The following is a 25,681-nucleotide window of genomic DNA, read 5'->3' as shown; positions in this document are numbered from 1 at the left end:
ACTCTTACATTAATTATAATTGTTATTATTATTATTATTAGTAGTAGTAGTGTTATTATTATAAAAAACATTATTAATAATAATAATAATAATAATAATAATAATAATAATTATTATTATTATTAGGTAAATTTTATTAAAATGAATCATTTCATCTGAAACTACAGACAATAAGTAATAAATAAATATTTAATAAATAAGTATTTTCTCAATTTTACTTTTTTACATTTAATAAATGCCACCTTGATGAACAGAATAATGTTTATTTACATTTTTTTAATAAAAAACTTATCCTGAACAGTGCATTTATAGTATTTATTAAATTCCCCAATAACTTTATTTTATTCATGTTTTAACACAACCACATTAATGTAAAAACAGGAATTATACTGAATATCATTCATTTTATTGATATTATTAAAATAATCAAAAGTACATATGCAGTTGAAGTCAGAATTATTAGCCCCCCTTTGATTTTTTTTTTTTTTTTAATATTTCCCAAATGATGTTTACCAGAGCAAGGAAATTTTCACAGTATGTCTGATGGTATTTTTTTCTTCTGAAGAGTTTTATTTGTCTTATTTCAGATAGAATAAAAGGAGTTTAAGGTCAATATTATTAGCCCCTTTAAGCTATATTTTGTTTGGATAGTCTAAAGAACAAACCATCGATATACAATAACTTGCCTAATTACGCTACATAGTTAAGCCTTTAAATTTACTAAATTTACTAAATTTCACTTACAGCTTTATAGAAGTGTCTTCATAGAAATATATTGTCAAATATGATTTACTGTCATTATGACAAAGATAAAATAAATCAGTATTTATAAATGAGACTTTATTAAAACTATTATGTTTAGAAATGTGTTGAAAAAGTCTTCTCTTTGTTAAACAGAAATTGGGGAAAAATAAACAGGGAGGCTAATAATCGATTTGGGCTAAAAATTCTGACTTCAACTGTTCCTCATAGTTATAACATTCTTTTAACCTCATTTCTATTGGGTTTTAACAATACAGTCATTTTAATAATGATATTGGATGACATTAAGTACAGTAATAATTACAGAAATTAAGAATTTTAAATAAAAGTAAAAACATAACATAAATAGGCAAAAATATCAAATAAAAAATATGTGTTCAAAGTCCTTACAAATTTCACAGTTATGCTTTTTTACCATAAACATTTTTTAATATAGCAATTATGTAATTAAAGAAACACAAAAATTTAAAAATCTGCAAATTAGGTAATGACGAAGACAATTTCTGTTTGTGAATATAATATTCACTCATTAAAATAAATAAATTGTCTATAAATTACAGTTGAAGTCAGAATTATTAGCTCCCCTTTTATTTATTTATTTATTTAAGTTTTGTGATGTTTGTTGTGATGTTTTACAGATAAGGAAACTTTTCTTTATATTTTTTATAATATTTTTTATACTTTTCTTTTCTTTATATTTTTTTTCTTCTGGAGAAAGTCTTATGTTTTTATTTTGATGTAAAAATAAATAAACAAAAAAATCAGACCAAAACACTTTAATGTGGCATTTGTCAAAAAAAAAAAAAAAAAAAAAAAAAAAGGATCAATCGATTCAATACTTGAGCTAAAAAAAAAAAAAAGACACAATTTGAATTAGGATTACCAAATGTAAAGGTACAGAAATCTACCTTAAAGATTTAAATTGTACTTTTGTATGGTACCAATGTGCATCTGTAAGGTGCGAAATGTACTTTCTGAAAAGGTTCCACCCCAGCAATAAGTTTTAAAGGTTTTTCGGCTTAGTCCCTTTATTAATCTGGGGTCACCAAAGCGGAATGAACCGCCAACTTATCCAGCACATTTTTACGTAGCTGATGCCCTTTCAGCTGCAACCCATCCCTGGGAAATATAGAGCGTGTATAGAATTAAAATAAAATGAGTCTCAAAGAAATTTAAAATAATAACATTTCACAGCATTGCGTAGTTGAGTAGTTTCTAAATTTATCTAAGTAATTTTCTAATTTCTAAATTTAAATGGCCGTCCATGCTGAAACAGATCTTTCTCTAGTGTGTGTTCAGCCTTACTCTGCCTCACTGCCAAGGGCTGTTTGCACACATGCGGTCTGACAGACACACAGCTGCTCCGCTCTCTGCATCATGTTGAGTGTGGATCTCTGTGGAGGATTTATCAGCGCTGAAAATAAAAAGGCCGCTGATCGCCTGTAAACATCCAAATTGGTTGTAGCTCTGTGTACACACCTGTTCATTTCTTCTGTCTTTTTGCCATTCTGGTCCTCTGCCAGGCACATAAAATCACCTCTTCTTTGCTCACATTGCTGTCTTTTCAAATTACTTTCTTCTTTTCTCTAAGTGGATGTAGAGCGTTCGTAAGAAAGAGGTGGTCTAGTTCTTTGGGCCTTGCCCCAGATAACTGTCCTCATATCCCACTATATGAGACTTGGCTTGGATGGAAAAATTCAGGCATAAACACACAAATGTAACCTTTCTCTTTTGCCTAAGTGTATTGTTAGCGAATGTCCTTTTGGTGCTCTTTAAAAGGAGGCCTAAAGCTTTTTTTTTTTTTTTTTAAAAACTCTCTGTGAATTTGGTCCTTTTTGTTATTATGGATTTTTCATCAATCCAGAATTAGTCACAGGAGCTATTATATGTAATTGAGCTACCATTTATATTAGGAAAATCAGCCTTAAAGGAATATTTTACCCAACATGAAAATGTATTCACTATTTACTCACCTCCCAGTGTTTCCCAAACCACTGTTGTCTGAAGAAATTAAACAGAATATATATTTTTGCTGCTTGTTCAAACTAATTCTTTAAAATAAGCTGAATTAACACAATTCTTTAGGGAAAACTTAATTGTTTTATGTTCAATCCACTTACATTTGTATTGATTTGTGTTAGGACAGCGTGAGGGAATTGTGTGGGACCCAGCATTTATTACAGTGACTGTGATGGTATCCATTAACTTCCAATGGTCCAGTGGTTACAGAGAATTTTTTTTATTTTATTTTTTTTAAATACGGTATTTTTGTGTATTCTCACAGCAAAACACAGGAATTGAAACAAATATTATATTAGATTAAAAGAATCTTAAAATTTATCATAAAATATAATTTTAGGCTAAAAATAAATAGATTCCGACATTAACACGCATAATCGCGTTCATCTAATTTGCTCACAGGGCACCTATGGTCAAAAATCTACTTTTCAAGCTGTTTGGACAGACGTGTGTAAGTATAGTGTATAGTCTCATATTAGGATGATATATACACACCCAGTCCAGTTTTTTTAATCAATTTAACAACATTAAAACGGTGGACCAATTGGAGGGGTTTTTAGATCAACCGCAACTTGAAGTAGGAGTGCGGTCCCCCCGCCCACAAATATTTACTGACTGGCACGCATCACCATATCCTCAGTTTGTTGTTTCATGTCCGCCATTTTCAGCGTGTGAGTCAAAGCGATGTCACTAAAGGAACACCCTTGCTCTATTTTTAGATGCAAGGCTCATTGGGCTCAACACAAGATCAACATTCACCACATGATTGCTCTCATCAGAATCATTATTTGTAACTTAACTTGTTTTTAGGTAGATTAGCAAACTAGTGTACTTTTCAATGCATCTACCTTAAACTTAAGCTGTTTGCATTTCTTGCAATCACAGAAGCTCCCTGTGAGTGTGATCTTAACTAGGTGCAGCTGGAAAGTCCAAGCGCATTGCCTCACGAGAGTGTCGCTCCATTAGAAATAAAATAACACACTTGCCTGCAGGTCGCATACCAGAAGCGTCGCTTGGTGACAAGCAGCAGCGCCACACAGCGCCATACGTTTCAGAATTCTAAACATAGGTTTCTATCAGGGTACACACAACAGCGCTTCAAGTCGCCAGCTGTCCGCGGCACCCAGCCACGATTCGGGAAACTTCATATTTCTGCTGCTCCACAGAGCTCCATCTGAATAGTTTCATTTTAAATAACAAGCAAATGTGCGTGTCTCATGTCCTGTGTCGCGGCACAGAGCAGCACATCCCGTGCCTCAGTCAAAGTTAATTCAGTGTGCGTGGTTATTAGTCTCGGTGTACACGCTTGGAACTTTAAACTAGCACACAGTTGGCTGCAAAACCATACAAAGACACAAATGATTGTGTACGGCTGAATGCTGGTCCTCTCACTCATGTTGCTTCTCTCTGTCTGCCTGTCTGTTGCCAAACACAGAGCCGGGGAGTTCTTGGCTCCGCCCCTTTGTTACTTTGGGCGTGAATTTGAAACAAATTTTCATGTAAAGCAACACACCCCTAAAACAGCATCCTGTGGTCATGTCCCCAACCTAACACTTTTTAACACATTATTATAAAAAAAAATCTGAACTGTTTTGAACTGAACCTAAACTGGCACACTCAGAAGAACCATAATATTAATATTAAATCATAAAAAGGGGTAAACTATATGCCATTTAAACTAAGCATTCTAAAGTATGGCTATATTTTAAAATCAAGGATTCTGACACACCAACATGCAACAGACGCTTTACAAAAGTTGCGTGTAAGGGGGGAAAACATCAAACTTATGAAATTCGAGGGCTCATAGAATTAACTAAAAAGTGAGGAGTGGACTGTCTTTGACAGCTTGTGACATCTGGCACTTTCAGTGAGTATGTTTACATGGACACCAATACTCTGATTTTAACATGATTAAGACAATACTGTGATCAAGAGTCTACCACGTAAACAGTGTTCATTTTTTGATTATCTTAAAGGACCACAGACACAAACTACAAAGCAAACATTTATAGGCTGGTGACGCAATGACATTGATGGATCTATGTGCTATACACATGTAAGTGGAAATCATGAAGGTTACATTTAAAAAGTAACTCATGTAAACACCTTCGTCATTTTATTGTCTTATTCTGAATAAGGCAGATCATGATGTCCTTGTAAAAGTAGTCACAAGCCCCGAACCCAGAAAAAAAGGTGTTCCCTGATTTTGATAACAGCCTTTCAACAGGTTAGTAGTAGGCTAATGTAATGTTAATAGCATGATGCAAATCTTGCATTCATGCTAACAAACAAGTGATCAAAAAAACATATTAATGCAATTTAAATATATAAAATATGAATTGATGTTTACTGTAAAAATTAGAAAGGTAATGCTGACTCGCAGGGGGAGTATCACAATGGAGTGTCAGTCAAAACACTTAAACATGATCAATTTTCTTGGAGTTTTATTTACCAATGCCTGTACATTCTCTCCACATGGTATAAGACTGGTTTCTACATCATAAATACATAAAGACCAAACAAATAAATCATTAAACAATACTCCATAAATAAACAAGGAAAAACTATATATACACAAAATACTTCATAAACACTACAAGAAAACATAACTCACATTGACACGCAGCCACAACACCACATGAGTCCAGAGCAGTTAAAGACTGGAGCATACTGTGAGACTGAAGCCACACTATTTAAAGGGACTGATGATTTGGGTAATAGGGTGCAGCTGTGAACCATGTGGTAGGCCTTCAGTACGTGTATCAGAGAGGTTTGTACCAACAGTGGGCAGGGCTTCAGGGATCACGTCAAAGATTTTCTACATTTACTTTAAACTAATTATTAATATACATGCATATTGTTAAATTATAATGATTAAAATATATATGTATATATTTTTTTTGTTTAATAATTTTTGGTTAAAAAGTATCGGTTCAGGCACCATTTTGGCACCAGTACCATTTTAAAAGTATCGATTTAGCACCGGTATCATAATAACCCCAAATGATACCCAACCCTTCCAGTAAGTCTAAACCTCATTGGTTGTCACACATCAAGAAAGCATGTTTGAACAATTATGTCCAAATATGGATACTGTAACAGTGTTTCCTAATCAGTGTTCATATGTGAATATAAAGGTAAATGACATCTGTTCAATAAATTAAGTGATCCTATCACGGCATGATTTATATGGACACATTTTTGAATCTCTTTATGAAATTCTGAGTTTTTAACGAGGATAGAAATCACTCTTGATTTGATTAAAATGATCTTGAGTTGTTTTCCCAAAGACAATGCTGTTTTCACCTTGTCTTTTTGAGTAAATGTAAAAGTAAACGATGACAGAATTTTAATTTTAAGCTGAGCTAACCCTTGAACATAACAAATCCGACTCATAAACTATTTAGATGCGCTTCATATTTTACTAAGAGGGTTGCCAAATTCCAATCCTCTTATAGTTCATCTCATATTTAAGCACGTCCTTTCAGTGACCAAGAGAAAACGAGTTTTAGGCCCTATTCTGTACCCTATTCTTGGAAAGCACCAACTGTTGTAGGCCTGAAAAAGAGCTTGGAATAAGATGGAGGAAGAAGTGGAGCCAAGGAACAGATGGCAAAAACAATCCCTCCACCACGGGGCTGTTGGCATCAGATAAGAGCCCTGATACAGCACCATTCTTCCCTGCGCTGATAAAGTAGATTTCTGTCTTTAAATATAAGCAGCAGAATGCCTATTATTTCTGATTGGCGTGGCTCTGCCTGGGTCACAATAGCAGGAAGAGGTTTTGCAGACGGAACAGGAAGTGGGAAGGGGAATGAGTGAGTCTAGTGGTTGCTGTCCTTACTGTTCTGAGGTCTGTGTTTGGGGCTGTTTGTGGACTCATTGTTCTTGTGGGCCCCTCAGTGTCAGGCACGGCCCCGCTCACTCAGGAAGAGCCGTGCGCACAGGCTGAGTTTGGGATTCTTGGCTGGGAGCAATGATGCTCATAATAGACCTGAAAGGGAGGGATTTCATTCACTCAGTTTTTCAGGAATTAGAGGGATTTGCGCTAGGGATGGTCATGGATGGGTTTGAATTAGTCTAGAGTACTCCTGAAAGTCCTAAAATCTTATTTGAAATGACATAAGTCTCTTCTTACCTAAAATGGTGTTCATAAATAATGTTCTTTTAATAAAGAAATTCACAATGTAAGCCTTTGATCCGAATGTAGGTTCAAATATCTGCAAAGCTTGTAGTGCTGTTTAATTATACATGGTGGTTAATTGCATAAAAATAAAAGTTTCACCCAGAAATTACAATTTTTTTTTTACTTTTTTTTTTTTAGATGAAAAATATGTAAGGAGTATGTAGGAGTATAAAACAAAAATAGCCTTCAAAATTTGAAAAAACATAAATTTAAAAGGTCATTATGTCACAATCACCAGCGATCTAATGAATGTAGATAGCTGGTAAACAGACAGATTGCTAATGGACTACAAATCTTCCATTGCATGGACAGATTTGTGGTCCGTGTCGGCAGCTAGCTTTCTGCAACTCTCACATGGTCGTCCACTGAAGCTAAGCGGGGCTGCGCCTGGTCAGTACCAGGATGGGAGACCACATGGGAAAGCTAGATTGCTGCTGGAAGTGGTGTTTGTGAGGTCTGTGTGGGACCTAATGCCCCAGGATAGTGATGGGGTCTCTATACTGCTCAGTGAGTGATGTCTTTCAGATAAGAGGTTAAACCAAGGTCTTGACTCTCTGTGGTCATTAAAAATCCTGAATGTCCTTCGAGAAGGTTTCTCCCTGACATCCTGGCCAAATTTGCCCACTGGCCTCTGTCCATCATGGCTGCCCAACCATCCCCATATCAGAATTGGCTTCATCACTCTGTCTCCTCTCCACCAATCAGCTGGTGTGTGGTGTGCCGTGTGGCTCAAAATGGCTGCCATCATGTCATCCAGATGGATGCTTCACACTGGTGGTGGATGAAGAAATTCCCCCTATGTGCTATATAAATGTAGGAAGTTATTATTATTATTATTATTATTATTATTATTATTATTATTATTACTATGGACAAAAAATCTGTCATGCATCACTCCTGTTCAAACACACACCTGTTCCTGTTCTCCTGTGACTACAAATACACTCAGCTCATGTACTGATTACATAACACATATATACGGCTCACTTTGACATTCTCATTGCTAAGTTTTGTTTAACTGTCGGGGAACATTACGTGGTTTTGCCTTGCTTTTTCTGTGGCTGAGCTTTGCCTTGTTTTATTGTTTATTCTGCTTGCCGCCTCTAATGACCATATGCCTGTTTATAACTACGCCTTATGTGTGATCTGCATATACCCATATGCCCCTGTGTTGACCATCGCCTGCCTGATCATTAATAAACCTGCGTTTGGATTGACACACTGTTGTCAGCGTCCATCACATGACACATTATGGTTTAATGAAATTATACTAATTAGCCCATGGCATCAGCTAATGACATTTAACAACATTTCAATCAGGCTTTTGTTTCTCTTCTTTGAAAGGCATTTGGCAACATAAATGAGATTGCATAAATTCATTCATTCATTCACTGTCATTCGCTTTTAAGGGGCCAGGTTGCTGGGGCAGCTGTCTCAGGAGAAACCCCAGACTTCCCTTTCCCCAGATACTTTCTCAAGCTCCTCCTGGAGATCCCAAGGCATTCCCAGGCCAGCCTAGAAACAGTTACACCAGTGTGTCCTGTGTCTTCCCCGAGGCCTCTACCTGGTGTAACATGCCTGGAACACCTCCCTAGGTAGTTGTCCAGCAGGCATCAGAAACAGATGCCCGAGCCACCTCAACTGACTTCTCTCAATGTGGAGGAGTAGCGTCTCTACTTTTGAGCAACTCTCAAGTGACAGAGCTCCTCACTCGATCTATAATGGTGAGCCTTGCCCCACTGCGAAGGAAACTCGTTTTGGCCGCTTGTATTTGTCCTTTCGGTCATGACCCAAAGCTAATGAAAGTAGGAACATAGATTGACCGGTAAATCAAGAGCTTTGCCTTTTGGCTCAGCTCCTTCTTTATCACAATGGACCAGTACATTACTGCTGCCAATGCACCTATTGACCTGTCAATCTCATGTTCCATCCTTCTCTCACTCGTGAACAAAACCCCAAGATACTCCTTCACCTGGGTTAAGGACTTACCTCCACCCTGGAGATGGCAAACCACCTTTTTCCAGTTGAGCATCATGGCCTCGGACTTGCAAAAATAGATAAGAAATAACCTCTATTTTGCTACTATGTAATATTCTATGAACTCCTTTGAGTTAAATGTCCACTTACAGTTTTAAACCTGGGCCTAGGTGAATTTTAACCAAATCTCTGTTTTTTTGCATCCAAGTGGACACGTAAAGACCTGTGGTGTAAGTCAGGAATTCAAGGTTTGACTGGCTAAAGCCTCATTTATACTTCAAGTGATCGGCGTGACCCAAGGCGCATGCAACACGTGCATTCATACTTTTGCGCACTGTTTCTGATGCTAGTTGGCAGTGAGGTGTTTGTTCCTCTGTGTTGAGTTTCCTTGATGTACAAGTGGCTCAAACTCGTCCATTTTAAGGCAGGAATCGGCAGCCATGCAACAACTTTGACTATAGGGTAAACACAAAACAAAATTTCATTTGGAGCTCCTTCACAGGACTCAACACTTGTAAACAGTCGCTCCAACTGACTTGCACGGCTCTTGGTCTCAAGCCGACCAATTACAGAGCTTGCACTGAGCATTGTTGCGACTTGTAGTTATGTTTTTTGAGAGGTGTCCGCCAGCGACTCTGATGGCCACGATGAGGGCTATGCGTCCACGCATAGCCTGCACCGTAGCATACACGTGTGCCTGACACAGAAGTATAAATCAGCCTTAACTTTGATATTTAGTCATGATTGCATTATCCAGCGGAATCTTCCATAAAAGTTTTCATTTATTTATTTATTTCTTTCTGTATATTCTTTGATGTCATCAGCCAATAGTAATAGTTCTAAAGCTCTTACTCTGATCAGCCAAATGACTTTTAATCAGGGTTTTATTAGTAAAATCATAGTAACTATGCTTTCATTCATCATTTGTATAACCACAGCTTTACTACATAAATCATGGTTAAACTGTAGTATGTGTAGCCAGGCCATTGTGAATGTTTAGTTACCATTGTTTAACCTCTTATTGCATGTGATCACACCAGTGTAATCAGTCTTGCTGGTCCTTGTAATGTAAGATAAATTCAAATCTTCTTTCCAACATTGGCTGGCACTGAGTAGGAGAAAATTGTGTGCAGCACTTATCATTAATCACAATATATTAGCTTTTAAATGAGTAATATTTATTTTAGGTTTTAAACTTTTAAATTAGGCTCAATGGTTAGAACTGTCACCTCACAGCAAGAAGGTCGCTGGCTCGAGCCTTGCTGGGGCAGTTGGCATTTCTGTGTGGAGCTAGCATGTTCTCCCAGTGTTCGTGTGGATTTACCTCTGGTACTCTGGTTTCCCCCGGGTTTAACATCCACGTTAAATATCTGAACTTCCCATCACTACTGTGTATCTAATCTCAGAGCAGCCTTGCTCACATATTGTACCTAAGGCTGCTATCTTGTAGGCTGTGTATTTGAATTTTAGCATGGGTATGGTAGTGATAGATGATAGTGTTCATGTATCCTCTAAATACAGGTTTCTAAAAATGTATTGCTGATTTTTTATTATACAATGTTCATTCTATTGATTTTTAATCTTGCACCTAAAATAAACTTATTTAGAAAAAAAAATTTAACTAATACTGAAACTAATAAAAGCTTAACTAAAACTAAGTCATTAAAAATAAAGAAACTAATAAAAACTAGAAATCTCCCTCCAAAAACTAATTGAAACTAACTAAATTTGAAAACAAAGTCAAAACAAAATAGAAACTAAAACAATTATAACCTTGGTTTAGACTAGTAGAACATTTATTCTATTCTTCTCACAGTTCAGCAGCCACTTAATTTCACGTATTTTGAGAGAAGCTGATGAATTAACATGGTATAAATCAAGCACCAAGAATTATTCTACAATTTTTTTTTTTAAATCTGTATATCTATGGATCTATCCATATATTCTATGTATTTATAATGGATATATCCATTATTATTTTGTTTAAACAATGACATTTTCTTAAACCTATTTAAAAATCTGAATATTAGATATTTCACAATATATTTACGATCTTCATCAATATTTAAAAAAAATTGGAAAAAGGAAGCAAACAAATAGACATATGCGTACATACTTGGGGTCGCATTGTGTAAACTTAACACATCTCCATGGAAAATTTAAAGAAATACATTCTAAATAATGGTAGCATTTAAAAAACTCAAGTATTTAAAATGTATGTGTGAAAGGGTTAACTGCAATAACCATTTTTACTTTTAATTATTTTATTATGGTTTATTTTCAAAAGAGTTCCATGAAATTGACAGGTCACCTTGTCTAATTGTTTCAAGAGTTTGCCACTTGTTTTCTAAAGAACACAAAGACATAGCTTAACTGAGGCAGAAATGATCTGAAAGCTAAACACTTTCAGCTAAATTAATATATTTAGGGATAAAACATAATTACAAGAAAGATCTCTGCATGGTGTTCGCAAACTAATTGCAGCCTTTAAGCGTTGTCCTATAGCTGTTGGTGGTGTTGAGGGCTAAGTCGGTATCCTCTGTCCCCGGTCAGTGCCTCAGCTCTGGCTCTCACTGAGCACTGGGTCATTCACATGCATCATCTGTTCCCCTCTGACAGGCCGCTTGTTTGTGTTTGTCTTCGCCTTGAGAAATTTGCAATGTAGGAGAGTGCTGCAGCTTGAAGCATCTGTTGTAGGCAGCCTGGATTTCAGATCTTTTTTTTTAATCAATAGAGCTGAAACAGGAAGATGCTGCTGCTTAAAACCTGGAGGGAGACTTTGATTCCAGCAACAAACAAAAAAAACAAAAAAAAAAAGAAAAACGTTTTATTGAAACACTGGTGGGAAGTGTGGATTGTGTTCCACCAGTGACCATTTACAGCCATATTGCACTGCTACAAGTGTTATGGTTTATACAATGGTTCGACAGCATAATCATGTATGTAACAAAAGAAAATCAAACACAGAGTTTTAAAAATCCTTTTTGTATGAGGAACTACTTTCTTCTACTATTCATTCATATCTGCAGCTGACTGTCAGAACAGCAGAAACCTTTGCTTAAAAACACAACTCTTTAAATCTAACAAAGAATGATTCTCTAGCATAATGTCCAAAGTGGTCACAAAAACGGCTATTTTGCAGACATTTTAAGATTATAAGGCTGAATGGCATGAAATGGTATAAATACAGCACTACTGCATACAAAAGAGAGTAAAGCTCCTCTAAGGGCTTATTATGCAGTTTCTGTCGCCATCTTGCGGCAGAACATCAACCCTTTTAGCTTTGCTCAGTATGACAGGCTGATGTCTACAGACGCGCTTAATAAACAAGGACTAAAATTGTTACAATGTTGCACTTTGTACTTGGCGCGGTTCGCTTTCACACGGCAAAGTTTCTAAACGGACTAAAAGAGGTCAAACAAGTCATGTGCGAGTAAATTCTCCTCACATTGGTTAGAGTTTCACAGTTTATTTTGGAAAGTCCCGCTCAACTGTCAAGCGTCGTTATTTTAATTTTAATTTATTTATATACACATGTATATATACATATCTTTTTGTTTCTGTTGAACATCAGCGAAGAAATTTTGAAAAATTTTGGAAACAAATAGTCATTGACATTCATATATAAAATAAATTATTATGGAAGTCTATGGGTACTAGTTTTAAACACTTTTTTTCTCATAATATTTTTTTTTTGTCCTCAACAAAATTATTATTTCTTGTATACCTTTGAGGAACATTTAAATATATTATATTTGATGTCATCAACTTTATAAGAAAGTTCATAAATTTACTGAAAAAAAGACAAAAAAACATGAATTAATAATAAATAGCATCATCATATTTAATACATTTTTAAAAATTGAGATTGGAAATAGGAACTTAATTTTTACTTAAGTCTCAAGTAAAATCATTAACAATGTTTTTTGAGGTAATGTTCTGAGAATGTTACTTAACACTGATTTTGGTTTTAAATGCATTACAGAAATGTCCAAGAAACCTTTTTTTCAGTAAATGTGGGCAACTAAAGAAAAAAAAGAAAGGAATGTGGGGTTTGAGAGTCACTGGGATTGTTTTTTGGGGGTCGCGGCCTGAAAAAATTTGAAAACCCCAGTCAATTTTAGAATCTATAAAACTGTCTATTTTTTTTTTTTTCTCACAGACTCAGTTACATCATAGACTTTAATGAGAAATGTGATGAGCAATTATGAAAACACACACTTTTTTTTTTCTTTTGAATACTTTACGCGCTGATGAATCACATGCAATACGACTATAGGGACATTTGTATGAAACGCCAATCGAGTCTGTTTCCAAGTCTTCAAAGTGAACAGACAGACTGATGAGTCACTGACAGAAGGAAAAGCAGAATACTGATAATGATGAGGGTGAAAATGTTTTGGGTGTTCTTTTCTTTCAATTATTAATTGCTTAAATAATTAGCATTTCAAGTTTTTAAAAGCCAAGCATGAAATCAAATATTAGAAGCCAGAAACACTAATTAATTAGTTTAAAGCTTTATAAATCTAACAAAATTTTGAAACTATAAACAAAAAAAACAGCACAGTGGCTCAGTGGTTAGCACAGTCGTCTCAAAGTAAGAAGATTGCTGGTTTGAGTCCCAGCTGGGCCATTTGGCGTTTCTGTGTGAAGTTTGCATGTCCTCCTAGTGGTAATGTGGTTTTCTTTTGGGTGCTTTGGGTTCCCCAACAGTCCAAAGGATTTATAGGTGAATTGAATAAACTAAATACTCTGTAATGTGTGTGGATGAATGTGAGAGTATACGGGTGTTTCCCAATACTGGGTTGCGGCTGGAAGGGCATCCGCATATCAAGCATTGTCTTGATTTTAACTTTTTTGATCCCCAGCCTCTGTTGCTAGTAGCTTTTCAATATAACTAGCCACTCGCCAATTTCACTAGCAACAGTTTTGTTGTTGGGAAAATATATTTTTATATTATTTATTGTTAGCATTTTCCCCCCGTGTTTGAGTGGGTTTCCTCCGGTTGCTCTGGTTTTCCCCACAAGTCCAAAGACATAAGCTATATGTCGATTGGATAAGCTAAATTAAAAACCTTTTTAAAAAAAAAGAAAAAAAAAAAGTAACTCCACGTCGCAACGACACATAGCGCAAGCTCTGTGATTGGTCAGCTTGGAAGCGCTGACGAGTGTGGGCGGGTGTGGTGGAAAATCCGCCACTGACGAGTGTGGACGGCAAGTCCTTTGGAGTGACTGTTTACAAGTTGAAAACCGTGAAGGAGCTCCAGATGGAAAGTTTTGTTTTGTGTTTACCTTATGATTAAAGTTGTTACACGTCCGCGGGTTCCTGCCTCAAAATGAACAAGTTTGAACCACTTGTACATTAAGGAAGCGTTAAGAAAAAACAAAACACCAGTGCAGAATCTCGACACAGAGGAATAGAAACACCTCACTGCCAACTAGTGTTGCGGATGAGTTATTGCAGAGCGACAGAAACAGCGAACAGAAGTATGAATGCACAGCTAAGAGCGTTGCATGCACCGTGGTTCACGCCGATCTATTGACGCAGAAGTATAAACCAGGCTTTATTGTTGAACTTTTTAAGAAAACTACAATTTAAAAAGTATCTTCAACCAGCAAAAGTGGCTAGTGGGAGTGACTGTCTAACCTTCCGGCTAAAATCTACCCACATTTGGCAGGTGTTAATGTCAACCCCTGAATACCATCATAAAAAAAAAATTATGTAACAAAAATCCTAATGATATATGACTGATATTGACTAATATTTTTGCATCAAATTTTAAATTGGTTTAATGCAATGCTGGGTTTTTCACAATTAAAGACTGAAAATAAAGAAAACATGCCAAAAACAACATTGTATTAATTTATTACTTAATTCAAATATAAATAAAATTAACATGAATTTCTTTACTGAATTAAATAGTACTTCTGTCATTGGAATCATTAGGAAAAATTGTAATGACTAAAAAATACTTTAATATATTATATAAACAAATGTAAATGTCCCTGAATTACTAGTATATGCAATATTATGCAATCTTGTAGTGTCATACGGCTTGCCTGGAGGTGGACATGCTGACATTTTAACCTTCAAGCTCACTGGAAACGTTTTATAAAGGTCAAAGCAACAGCCCTGCAGGCATCGCTATTTTGCATTTTCAGCTCTATTGAGGTGCAGGAATATCTAAATATCATAAACAATGTCAAAAGGTTGTCCCCAGATGCATTTATTCAACTTTCAGGTTGTCTATGTTATTTGAGGAAAGTAAAAGCACAGGTATAATTCATTACTTTAATCGCCTCTATTATGTTGTGTTTAATGTTCCTCATTTTTATTTTTGGAAGCTTACATTTAAACAAGGTCAAAAAATTCATAATATACTCAGCATCATTAGTATATTTTACAGTGTCTAAAATGGTTTGTTCAAGGATGTGGGGCCTCATGTACAAAGACTTGCGTTGAATTGATACTAAACATTGCGTACAAACAAAGCTGTAAATGTGCATATGCAGTAAAAAAAAAATCAGATGTATTAAACACTGTGTACATAGAATCCCACACATATTGTCTTTGTACATCTCAATTAACATGAAACTGAGCGCAACATGGATGAGCGCAAAACCCGTGTCAGTCTCCTCCGCCGTATAAATATGGTAATGACTCCACTTTGGCGAAACTAAATGAGCAATGGTAAAAGCAAGCAAGAAGGAAACTTCACAGAATGTAAATTGGAGGTGCTCCTATTGGAGGTAGACCAGAGAAAAATTGTGTTATAGAAAAAATAGAGTAGGGGAGTTTAGCTGACGCGGTTAACGCAGTGGGGTCTGAACATCGCACTGTGAGTGAATTAAAAAAGAAATGGTCTGATGTAAAGGTGCAGGTTAAGAGGAGAACAGCAGTGCACAGTCAAAGTGTAGACAAAACAGGAGGGGAACAGTAAATGCTGTACTAACACCCTTTGAGGAGAGAGTTGCCTCAATTGTGGGCGACACTTTACTGTCTGGAGTAGTATCCATGTCTGTGTGAAACACAGATGTAAGAGAGGAACACTTTGTTTAAACGGTATAGCAGCATCCCTCCGCTCTTATCAAGGCAGCGCCACCGGCATTTCAGCTGCCCAATCGCCCACTCTATCTGCGCTCTTGGTCAGTTTGTGGTTGGTTGAGGGGGGTTAACAGCCACATCTTTAATGGATTAACATGGTCTCCTGATATGCAGTTAAATAATTACGCTTAATAAAATAAAATAGTATTTAATTTTAAAAATATTATATGTTATTAATAGTAATTAATTAAAAAAAAAAAAAACTTCGCTGGAATATCATCTTTAAATACAACATGTGCTGGATAAGTTGGTGGTTCATTCCGCTGTGGCGACCCCTGATTAATAAAGGGTCTAAGTTGAAAAGAAAATGAATGAATGAACATCACTCACCAAGAAGCCATCGCACACCCTGCCACCTTGGAGCCTCCTCGCTGTCTCTCTTTCCAAACCTGGACCCAACTCAGCACAGAGATTTGAGCATAAGAAAAGCTTGTGGATATCTGGAACGGCTAATAAGCCAGTTTTCATTGCGGGCCAGCAAATCACTGTGATCCCTAAAAAATGCTTTCCCCTCGGATAAGACCAATGTCCTCTAATAAGGCTGCCATTGCCGTAGACCAAGTGTTGTATACATTTTGTACAATGCAAAGCAATGCTTTTTTATTTTCTAAATCACTTAAATGGTAAAGAAATATTGTATCAATTAACCCATTTTATCAATTATAAATGAAAAACAACGTTTTTTCATGTGTTGGTGCGATACTTTGTAGTCTGCAATTTAACATAATTGCCTCTAGGAGTTGCCAATGGAAATAAAACAAACACACACAAGAAATACACATACACCAGACATGAAGTTGACGAGGACCAATGCATTTTCTCACGTTAGTTTCATCGTTAGTAAATCCAAACGTGAGCGTGAAATCTAGCGTATGTAAAGTTTTTGTGCGAACACAGCGTTGATACATGGGGCCCCTGGTCTCTCTAAACCAGGGGCGCCACTGGCCCTATGACAACATGTTTGAAGACCTGGGGTGAGGGGGGTTAGTGTATAGATTTGTGTATTGTGGATGAAAGTGAAGAGTAAGGAGGTTTGTGGGCAAAAGTGAAGAATCATCATAACTTTCCACCCCCTAGCAGCACACATGCTCTAAACCCTACCTTTCTAACAAACCAAACCCCCCCCCCCCCCCCCCCCAACTGAATCTCAGTAAGAACAAGAACGAACTGGTACAGGGCAACAGACAAGAGAAAACTATAAAGGAGAAATAATTAACTAACAAACAGGTGAGTTAAATAAACTAATAATAGGTTAAGCAAACTAAACAAAAGACAGGAGAGCACAAGACAGAAAACACAAGCCATGTGCTCACGAGAAAACGGCTAGTAAAAGCAGCCAATGAGACAACCCATTAACTGTGTGTTCACATGAATCACAACACTTTTTTTATGTTGTATTAAATGTTCCTCGTTTTATTTTTGAAGGCTTACATTTATACAATATCAATAAAAACTCAGCATCATTATTATATTTCACAGTATCTGAAATAATATGTTTAAGGTTTGGGTCTCTCTAAACCCTGCCCTTCCAAGAGTTTACTCTTCTTTGATTGGTCAGATGATGATTTAGTCTGTTGTGTTTGGTCAGCTTATTGGATACGGAACAGCAGTTATTAAATTCAGCTCTTCCAGAGCATTTGCAAACACATTAATATGAACTCTCTTTATGTTTACATACATACAGTAGTGGATGGAGGTAAAGTGACAGTGATGTTGTTGGTGGAGTTTAACCTTATTATACTGTAAAACCTGTCATTTTTGGCAGATTGGCTTTCACACAAGTTGTTTTTAGACTAATAAGAAAAATTAGTGCACTGAAATACACAAGGTGTCTTTCTAGAATAATAACCTACTGTTCATTAAACAGATCAAGCTACTTTTGGTTTCTCACTTTATGACCCCTTTAAACATAACAATGATTCAATTTCCTAACCTTTTTTTCTCACAAAGGTGCTTCTAAAATGCTTTTTAACACTGATGTAGATAGAAAATGCTCCCCCAATGCATCACAAGCCTCTGATTCAGTCTAACACGTCTCTGTCATGGTGGATGTGCGGGTGTCTATTTTCATTCGCCGGCATTTGCTGCCATGGCAACCTGCTCTTCTGTATGTATGTGAGCGCCATATGGGTCACGCTGCTTATCTGAGGCTCAGCAGAAAGAGGACCTACTCTGGGTTCACACTCGCTGTGGTTTCATTATGAATTTCTAATGGCCAGAGTTCAATAGGTTGCATTCATTGGGGATCATGGAAGTTGTTTGTATTGATTTCCAAAGCTCATGAATGTGCCTGACCTGGTGGGGGTGACATTCAACCTCCTTGCATTTCTGAAGTTCATCTTTCCAGCTTGACTTGCTTGGATATGTAGACTCTCTGGCATACATTTCGGGAATGCCTATGTGTTGTTCTTGTGATGGCATTTGTAAACAAGATAAATAAATGACAGAATGTTATTAAGGGCAGAATCAGTGGTAATCTTATCTCCAGTAGTCACTTTTAGAAGGGCATAATGTGTTGCCCTGAGACTGGCAAAAGTGGATTGTCCTTTACATGTATTTAATGTATTTTTGTAATGTATAATGTAATGTATTTTTGACACGTTAAACCACCAAATCCTTCTGTTAACCCTCTTTATAAAGGGCATCTCAGGAACAACACTCTAGGGGTTCATTTAGAGCGATGAGGTGTCCAAGTGGCAGGATCTTGCTTCCGAGGTGCCTCAGGGCTCAGTTTTTGGACTACTTCTGTTTTCTATCTACATGGCATAACTAGGTCATTCAGTAGCATGGGTTTTTCTATCATTGATGTGTGGATGATACTCGATTCATCCTCTCATACTAGCCTAATGATCTGTCTACAGCTGATCACATCTCAGTGTGTCTGACAGTCATTTCTAACTGGATAAATGTCCATCAACTTCAACTCAGTGATTTCAGCCAACCACGTGTTTTATCACAGCTTGTTTATTTGGTTAGATGCATTAACCATAACTTGTATCAAGAACCTTAGAGTTGTAATTGATAATACAACATAGGCTCATTCTGAAAACGTAGGCCTTTATACATTTCTGGAGATCACATATTATGTAACCAGAAGTACTTATGGCTGCATGTAGTCTTTCAAACGAATTCCATTGGGCGGAACGATGCCATTTCTTTTCACTCTTAAGAACTGACCGATTACTTCCATGTGGACGGTTTTCCAGCTGTTACCAGTTTGTTCAGTAGCTTGTCATGTATGTCGGTGGACTTGAGACACAGAGAGGAGTTGACGATGAAGATAGGTTCGAGACTGGCGGGGAGAGGTTTCATAAAATGGGCAAGACTACAACAGAAGCCAAAAAATAAAATAAACAAGTAAATAACAGGTTGAGAATGTGGTAAAATCGGAAAACGTGGTAAAAACCAGGCAAGGGCTTTTATTTTTCTCAATTGCTTTTTAAAACTGGTTGGGTTTAGAAAAGTTGGTGTTTAGGTCAATTGGCACTTTTAAAAACACTATTGTTTGGGTTTAGGAAAAGAGGGAAGGTGTCAGGTGATCGTTCAATCAGTCAGTCAACAGAGGCCTCCAGTGTATTTACATAAGAACAGCAGGCGAGAATGCCACTCGCAAAATAAATTTGACATCTCAAAAAGTGTACACAGTGGCCTCTGGTGGATTTGCAAAAACAAAATCTGCAAAAGATGTACTTTCTGGGATGTATTTGGCGCTCTCCAGAAATGTATAAAGCGGTACGTTTTCAGAACGAGTCTGGGTTGTGATAAGTCAAACTTTACAGACACAGTTTCATTGTATTTTATTACTTCAGATCTGTTTTATTCAACGTTAGAACATTTGGACACTTCTTATTGGAGGAAGCAATGCAACTTTTTTAAAGCTTTTGTGTTTTGTCCAGGCTGGACTATTGGAATGCTCTGTTGCTTTGATTATTAATGTTGTCTTCATTTGAAGGTCACTTTGAATAAAAGTGTCAGAAAATGTACATTAAATTATAGGTTTATTTTGTCTCTCTGTGTGTTTGTTTCTTTATATTACTTCAGATATCATTTCAATGTGCTGATTCACTGCAGTTTAAATACCTGCATACTTAATTTCATTAATTTCAGCATTTATACTTAATTTATACTGCTTAATAGATGTAAAAATGGTCATTTTTGACAGATTGGCTTTCATATGAATTGTTTTTAGACTAAGGGTGCTTTAACACTAGCACTTTTGTTCTTTAAATGGGTTCGTTTGACATCAGAGTACAGTATGTTTAGCTTGTGTAAACATGTTTTCTGAACTAGGGTGCATAGGCATTATAAAATACAATTTATTGGGTATTTTAATAGATAACATAAATAATGCTCAGTACAACTAGTTTTACATTACTGTGATGGATGGGTTTAGGGTTGGGGTGGGGGCAAACGTTATAAAATACAACAAATGGGAAATTTAATAAATAATATAAATAATTTCTCGTTAACTTCCGGCCGCATCTATAATATACTTTTGTAATCAATTGTTTGCTGTTATGTTGTATTTGTGTCATTAATTTCTGCTTATGTTTTTTTGTTTCAGTGTAGTTACCACAATTATAAGATTGCTTTCAAAATCCATTCAACAGTCTGCAAAGCATTTTCTGCATAAATGTGTATTAAGTAGCTTGTGTTTAATTAATCACTACAGGAATTTATGGTCAATCCCATGGTAGATGTGCTCTCTTCAAGTGTGTTTAGCTAAATTATTCCTCCTCTTGCTAGAACTGCTTATAAATGTGTTTTTCTCCAATTTAACAGGGCAGAAAAAACTGAGGTACTTAGTGAAGACCTGCTACAGGTGAGATGAATTTGTACTGAGATCAGTTTGAACACTATGTGCCTCATGACAAAGTGATCGGCTTTTTCAGTTTATTCATAAGAATTTGCTTTTGTATAATGTTATTATCAGTAGTTGTAGTATTTATAATATGCTAATTTATGGATATTAAAAAAAAAAAAAAAAACAAGCTTAGATTTGCCCACCTGTCAGGTTTTAGATCATATAAGGCACAGCATGTGTATTTGGATATAGCTTTTGACCACACTTCGTTATTATTATTCATTTATTAGTTTGCTGGAAATTAGAACTGAATTTAGAAATAGGTTTGAAGAAAAACTTTGCGATTAATAAACAAAATTAATTATTTATAGGCTAATGGATGTCTGTGCGTACAACACATTTCCTTATCCATAAGAGGGAAAGTGAAAGTAAATAATGTGGAGGCCTATCTGTCATTCTTGCATTGTAGATGCTCTGTTTAACTCTTTTCTTACTAGTGAAGTGTTCAGTTTTTTCACTTACAAAGTCCACCATGTAAATAGCAAATGCAATATGGCAAGATTCAGCTGGGTCTTTAAGGGAATGGGAGATGAGACTCTGATTGGTTTATTCTCAAAACACACCTATAACTCATTAAGAGAATAAGCTCAACCCTGTTAGACCATGCACCACGGCGCACGCTGATTTTTCTGTCTTTAAAATAGCTAAAGTAGATTCTGACACAACCTTAACGTGTTTGCTTTCTGTGCTTTGGACTTCGCGCATAGATCGTCAAAATAGAGCACAATGACTTAACAGTTTGACCCTAAATCACAAAAATAAACAAGGAATCAAAAATTCCATATACTGAGAAAATCACCTTTAGAGTTTAATAACCACATTATGTTCTAATAATAATGCACACTTTCAATAATGCACATTACTAATTTATAATTGATATATTTATAGTAAGAAATTTACATAATGAAACAAAAACTTTACTTATAATTTGAATGGTTAAAAAATCAATAATTTAGACACATACAATGTATTTTGGGTCATTGGAAAAATACTTGTTCAACATACGTAAGAAGGTTTTGTGGTCCAGGGTCAATAATCTGTATCTGTACCATTCCCTCAAAAGACCTAAGGTGTTTTTTTACATGCACTTTTTATTTCTCTATTTGGGCTTATTGGAGCCTAATTAGAATAAAAATCTAAGTATCATATTTTGATATGATGTACTTTTAAAGAAAATTTATGTCCTTAATTGTGGACTCGTGGTCCAAATTTACATAAAACATAAAACTATTTCTGAATGTTTTTAATGCATATAAAACATATACATTTTTTTTTTTACTTGTGTTGACTATAAGAGAGTAAAAACAATTTTTTGTTTTTATTTTAGACTGTTAAAAATAGTGTTTGGGACTTTTCATATGCTGCAAAACAGTTGCAGGATGACACTATATGTTTGTAACAAAATATAAAACAATCAAAGTATTTTAAATAGCCACTTAAAAGCTAAAATGTGCTGTCCACTTATGTGGAAACTTAACCGCTATGAGGATATATTACTCAATGCTGATTTACACAAATCTGTGCTTACTTTGCATTCAGGTGGAGAAGCGTTTGGACCTGGTGAAACAGGTCTCTCATAGCACACATAAGAAGCTCACAGCATGTCTACAGGGTCAACAAGGCACAGAAATAGAAAAGAGATCTGTCAAATCACCTTCGGTATGTCTTTTATTACAGCTCAGTCACTTTCAGTGATGGACAATATCTGTTTTTTTTTTTTTACTTTACTACTGTACTTCACCTTGTTTAAATTGTCTACTCTTTCGTTATGTTGGTGGCTGTTTTTGCCCCATTGACTTCCATAATATTTATACTCTATAGAACTCCATGTAAGTGCCAGAAACTTTTTGTACAGAACTATCTAAAGGGTTAATGGTGCTAACTGATGATTCACAGTAAAAATTATAAATTTAACCTCTTCCCCACCAGGAAAACCATTAACTATCAAGAATACATTATTACATGATGTCATAGCTTTGCAATAAAACATAAGTTATATTTTTCAACAATGAATGGGAAGTACATTTGCTTAGAGTGTATTGTTGATTTTTTATTTTTTTATTTTTTTATTTCAAAGCATTTTCCCAAAACATGGGTTAGAATAAGATTTGTCCTGAAAAATCCTTCCATTTGCTGAAATGCAGAGAAAGTTATGGCCAAATTAAGATTCAAAATCACCTCAGAGTGGATGAAAACATTCCCAACAGTTAAAAAAAAAAACTTAAAAACCTCACACTAATTGGTTCAAAATATTTTACTTCACTCAAAAAAAAAAAAAAAAAAAAAAAAAATATATATATATATATATATATATATATATATATATATATATATATATATATATATATATATATATATATATATAATTTATTTATTTTTTGCTTGTTCAAACTACTTATTTAAAATGAGCTGAATCAACACAATTCGTGAGATTTCATTGGGACAACTTGATATTTTTATGTTCAATCCACATACATTTGTTAAAAGTGTTAAGTTAACTTAATTGATGTGTCTTGGGTCAACATGAATGAACTATGTGGAATCCTGCATTTTTTTAAAGTCATAATTATATTATTGTAATATTTCCCCTGAACAGAAAAAGCTTCCACTGACTACACTTGCTCAATGTATGGTGGAGGGAGCTGCTGTTTTAGGAGACGACTCTCTACTTGGGTGAGATATCGCATAATGAAGATGTTTGTCTTTGTATTTTGACCTCTACAAAAGTGTTCAAGCTGTTCCTCTAGGGCTTCACTGGTCCCACTTTATATCACTTTGGCCGTAATAACACCAAATAATATATAGAATGAACTTACTGTGTTCATAATGTATTGCAGAACACTTCTAGTGCTGTTAAAGGTAAAGTTGGGTGACATGAGTTGGTTTAGTGATGGGCAAGGCCAGATGGAATCTGCAGATGTTTTTTGCTATTTCTGCTGAGAATGAGAATGTGAGTGTAGCAATCGTATTCAAGTGCGCACCCGAAGCGGACCAAAAAAGCTGGAGCAGTTCGTTTGTGGTGAGAATATGATCCGAACTATAACAGACTCAACCGCAAAAAGTATTGCACCTTTTTGGACTAATCCAGCTGCTGTAGGCCAATGCGCTGTGCACTATGGGATGTGGAGAAAAAAATATTTGTTGACAGCACTTTGCCAACAATTTTAATCAGAGAGAGAGGCTGCGTCCAAAACCACATACGTCCATACTATACAGTACGCTAAAATCCGTATTTGAGCCAAGTAGTATATCCAAACTCATAGAAGTCAAAAATCAGTATGCGAGAAATACCTGGATGACTTACTATTTCCTGCAAGATTCTAAGGTGCACATCCAATGCACGCTATGCTATCCCATAATACCCCGCGAGAGAATCGAGTGAAGTGATGCAACTGACACAGGTAGGTCACGTGACCATGACAAAATGGCAGATGTAGTACGTCTGAATTCCATTCATACTTTTCACATTCATACTGTATAGAACTTACTTTTCTAATGGCCGAGTAGTATGTCTAAATTCAAATGCAGTACCTACTGAGTAGTAGGCCGTTTCGGACGCAACCAGTGAAAGGGAAACATTACCTGATAGATTGTTGGTTATTTCTGAAAGATGACTATGTCACAGTTTAGCTAAATGAATTCACGCCTCCTAAAGTGACAAGCGATGCACATTTGCCTATTGCAATGCATCAAAACATTGTTTTCCAGCCACGGCCACACTTCATTCTCGAAATATATAGTTTGTCTAAAGTGATGTATACAAACTATATACACTGTAAAAAATTGCTGTTAAAAAATGGTCAGATTCTACAGTAAAATAATGTTTTTTCACTAAAACAGTAATATTCTGTTAAAAACAGTGCTTTCTGGGTAACATTTTTGTTTTCGAGAAAGTAACCAACTGCAGAAAACTGTGAGCTAACAGAGTTCAGATTCGATGTTCTGAAGTCTGTGTTTGAAATCACACTTTGTGTCCTTGTTCACTATTTCATACACTAGTTAACTAATATAGTTCACCTGACAGTTTTAATGAACACTAATGAGTGAATTCAGACACTGATGAACACCTGCTGTTAATAATTACAATTACTGAAGAAAATAAACAAGAAATACAAACAGTGACTTGAGTTACAGCATTAAATAAAATCAAATAAAATAAAACAGCTTCAGTCTCACAGAGGATCATTAAACAACTCCACAAACAACAGCAGACACACTTATTACTGACTGATTTGACTTCCATACAACTCACATTGAGATCCAACAGAAATTAAGGTGTTTTTTGTGTCACCGTAATGGAGTGAGGGGCTGGTTTAGTTGGCTCTTCACCCTTGAACTCATTTAATTAAACTTTCCAACTGCTGTAATCCAAAGTTTACAAAACATTTGTACTATAGCAATAAAGTTGGGAAGTCAATAAATAGAGAAATCTATTTGTCTGAAATTAGTTCTGATAAATGTTTTAGTATAAATCTGGATGGAGGGCCTCATGCAATAGATTTTATGCTTAGTTGCAGGTATTAATTTAATTAATGAGAAGTGGAAACAGGAAAAATGCCTCCGTAATTACTTAACAGTTAAGAAATAACATACAAAAACAGTTCAGTTATGACAAATACACACTCAGACCTCATGAATCTGACCTTGTATCTCAACAATGGTAACATCTCAAATGTTTCATGCTGCAATGCATGCTGGGAGTGGCACGGTACAAATATCCCAGCATGCATTGTGGTATAAATAAATGTTGTATAATGGTCTAACAGTTT

The 25,681-nt window shown here is 35.7% G+C and overlaps 1 protein-coding gene across 19 annotated transcripts in view; it reads left to right on the top strand.

Annotated features, from left to right (window-relative positions):
• The window catches only part of arhgap44a (Rho GTPase activating protein 44a), a 153,062-nt gene that overhangs the window by 45,822 nt on the left and 81,559 nt on the right, over nucleotides 1–25,681 (top strand). For all 19 annotated transcript variants that reach the window (XR_015481180.1, XR_015481178.1, XR_015481182.1 and 16 more), the window contains exons 2-4: nucleotides 20,831–20,870; nucleotides 22,452–22,571; nucleotides 23,509–23,585. Coding sequence is in view for 16 of the 19 variants with exons in the window: in XM_087245106.1 (XP_087101232.1) it covers nucleotides 20,831–20,870; nucleotides 22,452–22,571; nucleotides 23,509–23,585 (237 nt within the window). In the remaining 3 variants the exon portion in view is untranslated. The remainder of the gene's footprint in view (nucleotides 1–20,830; nucleotides 20,871–22,451; nucleotides 22,572–23,508; nucleotides 23,586–25,681) is intronic.

Source organism: Danio rerio, chromosome 3, assembly GCF_052040795.2.
Source record: "Danio rerio strain M-AB ecotype USA chromosome 3, GRCz13ab, whole genome shotgun sequence".
Taxonomy (NCBI): Eukaryota; Metazoa; Chordata; class Actinopteri; order Cypriniformes; family Danionidae; genus Danio; species Danio rerio.
Note: the sequence above shows the minus strand (reverse complement) of the source record. Positions and strands in the feature narration are given on the sequence as shown.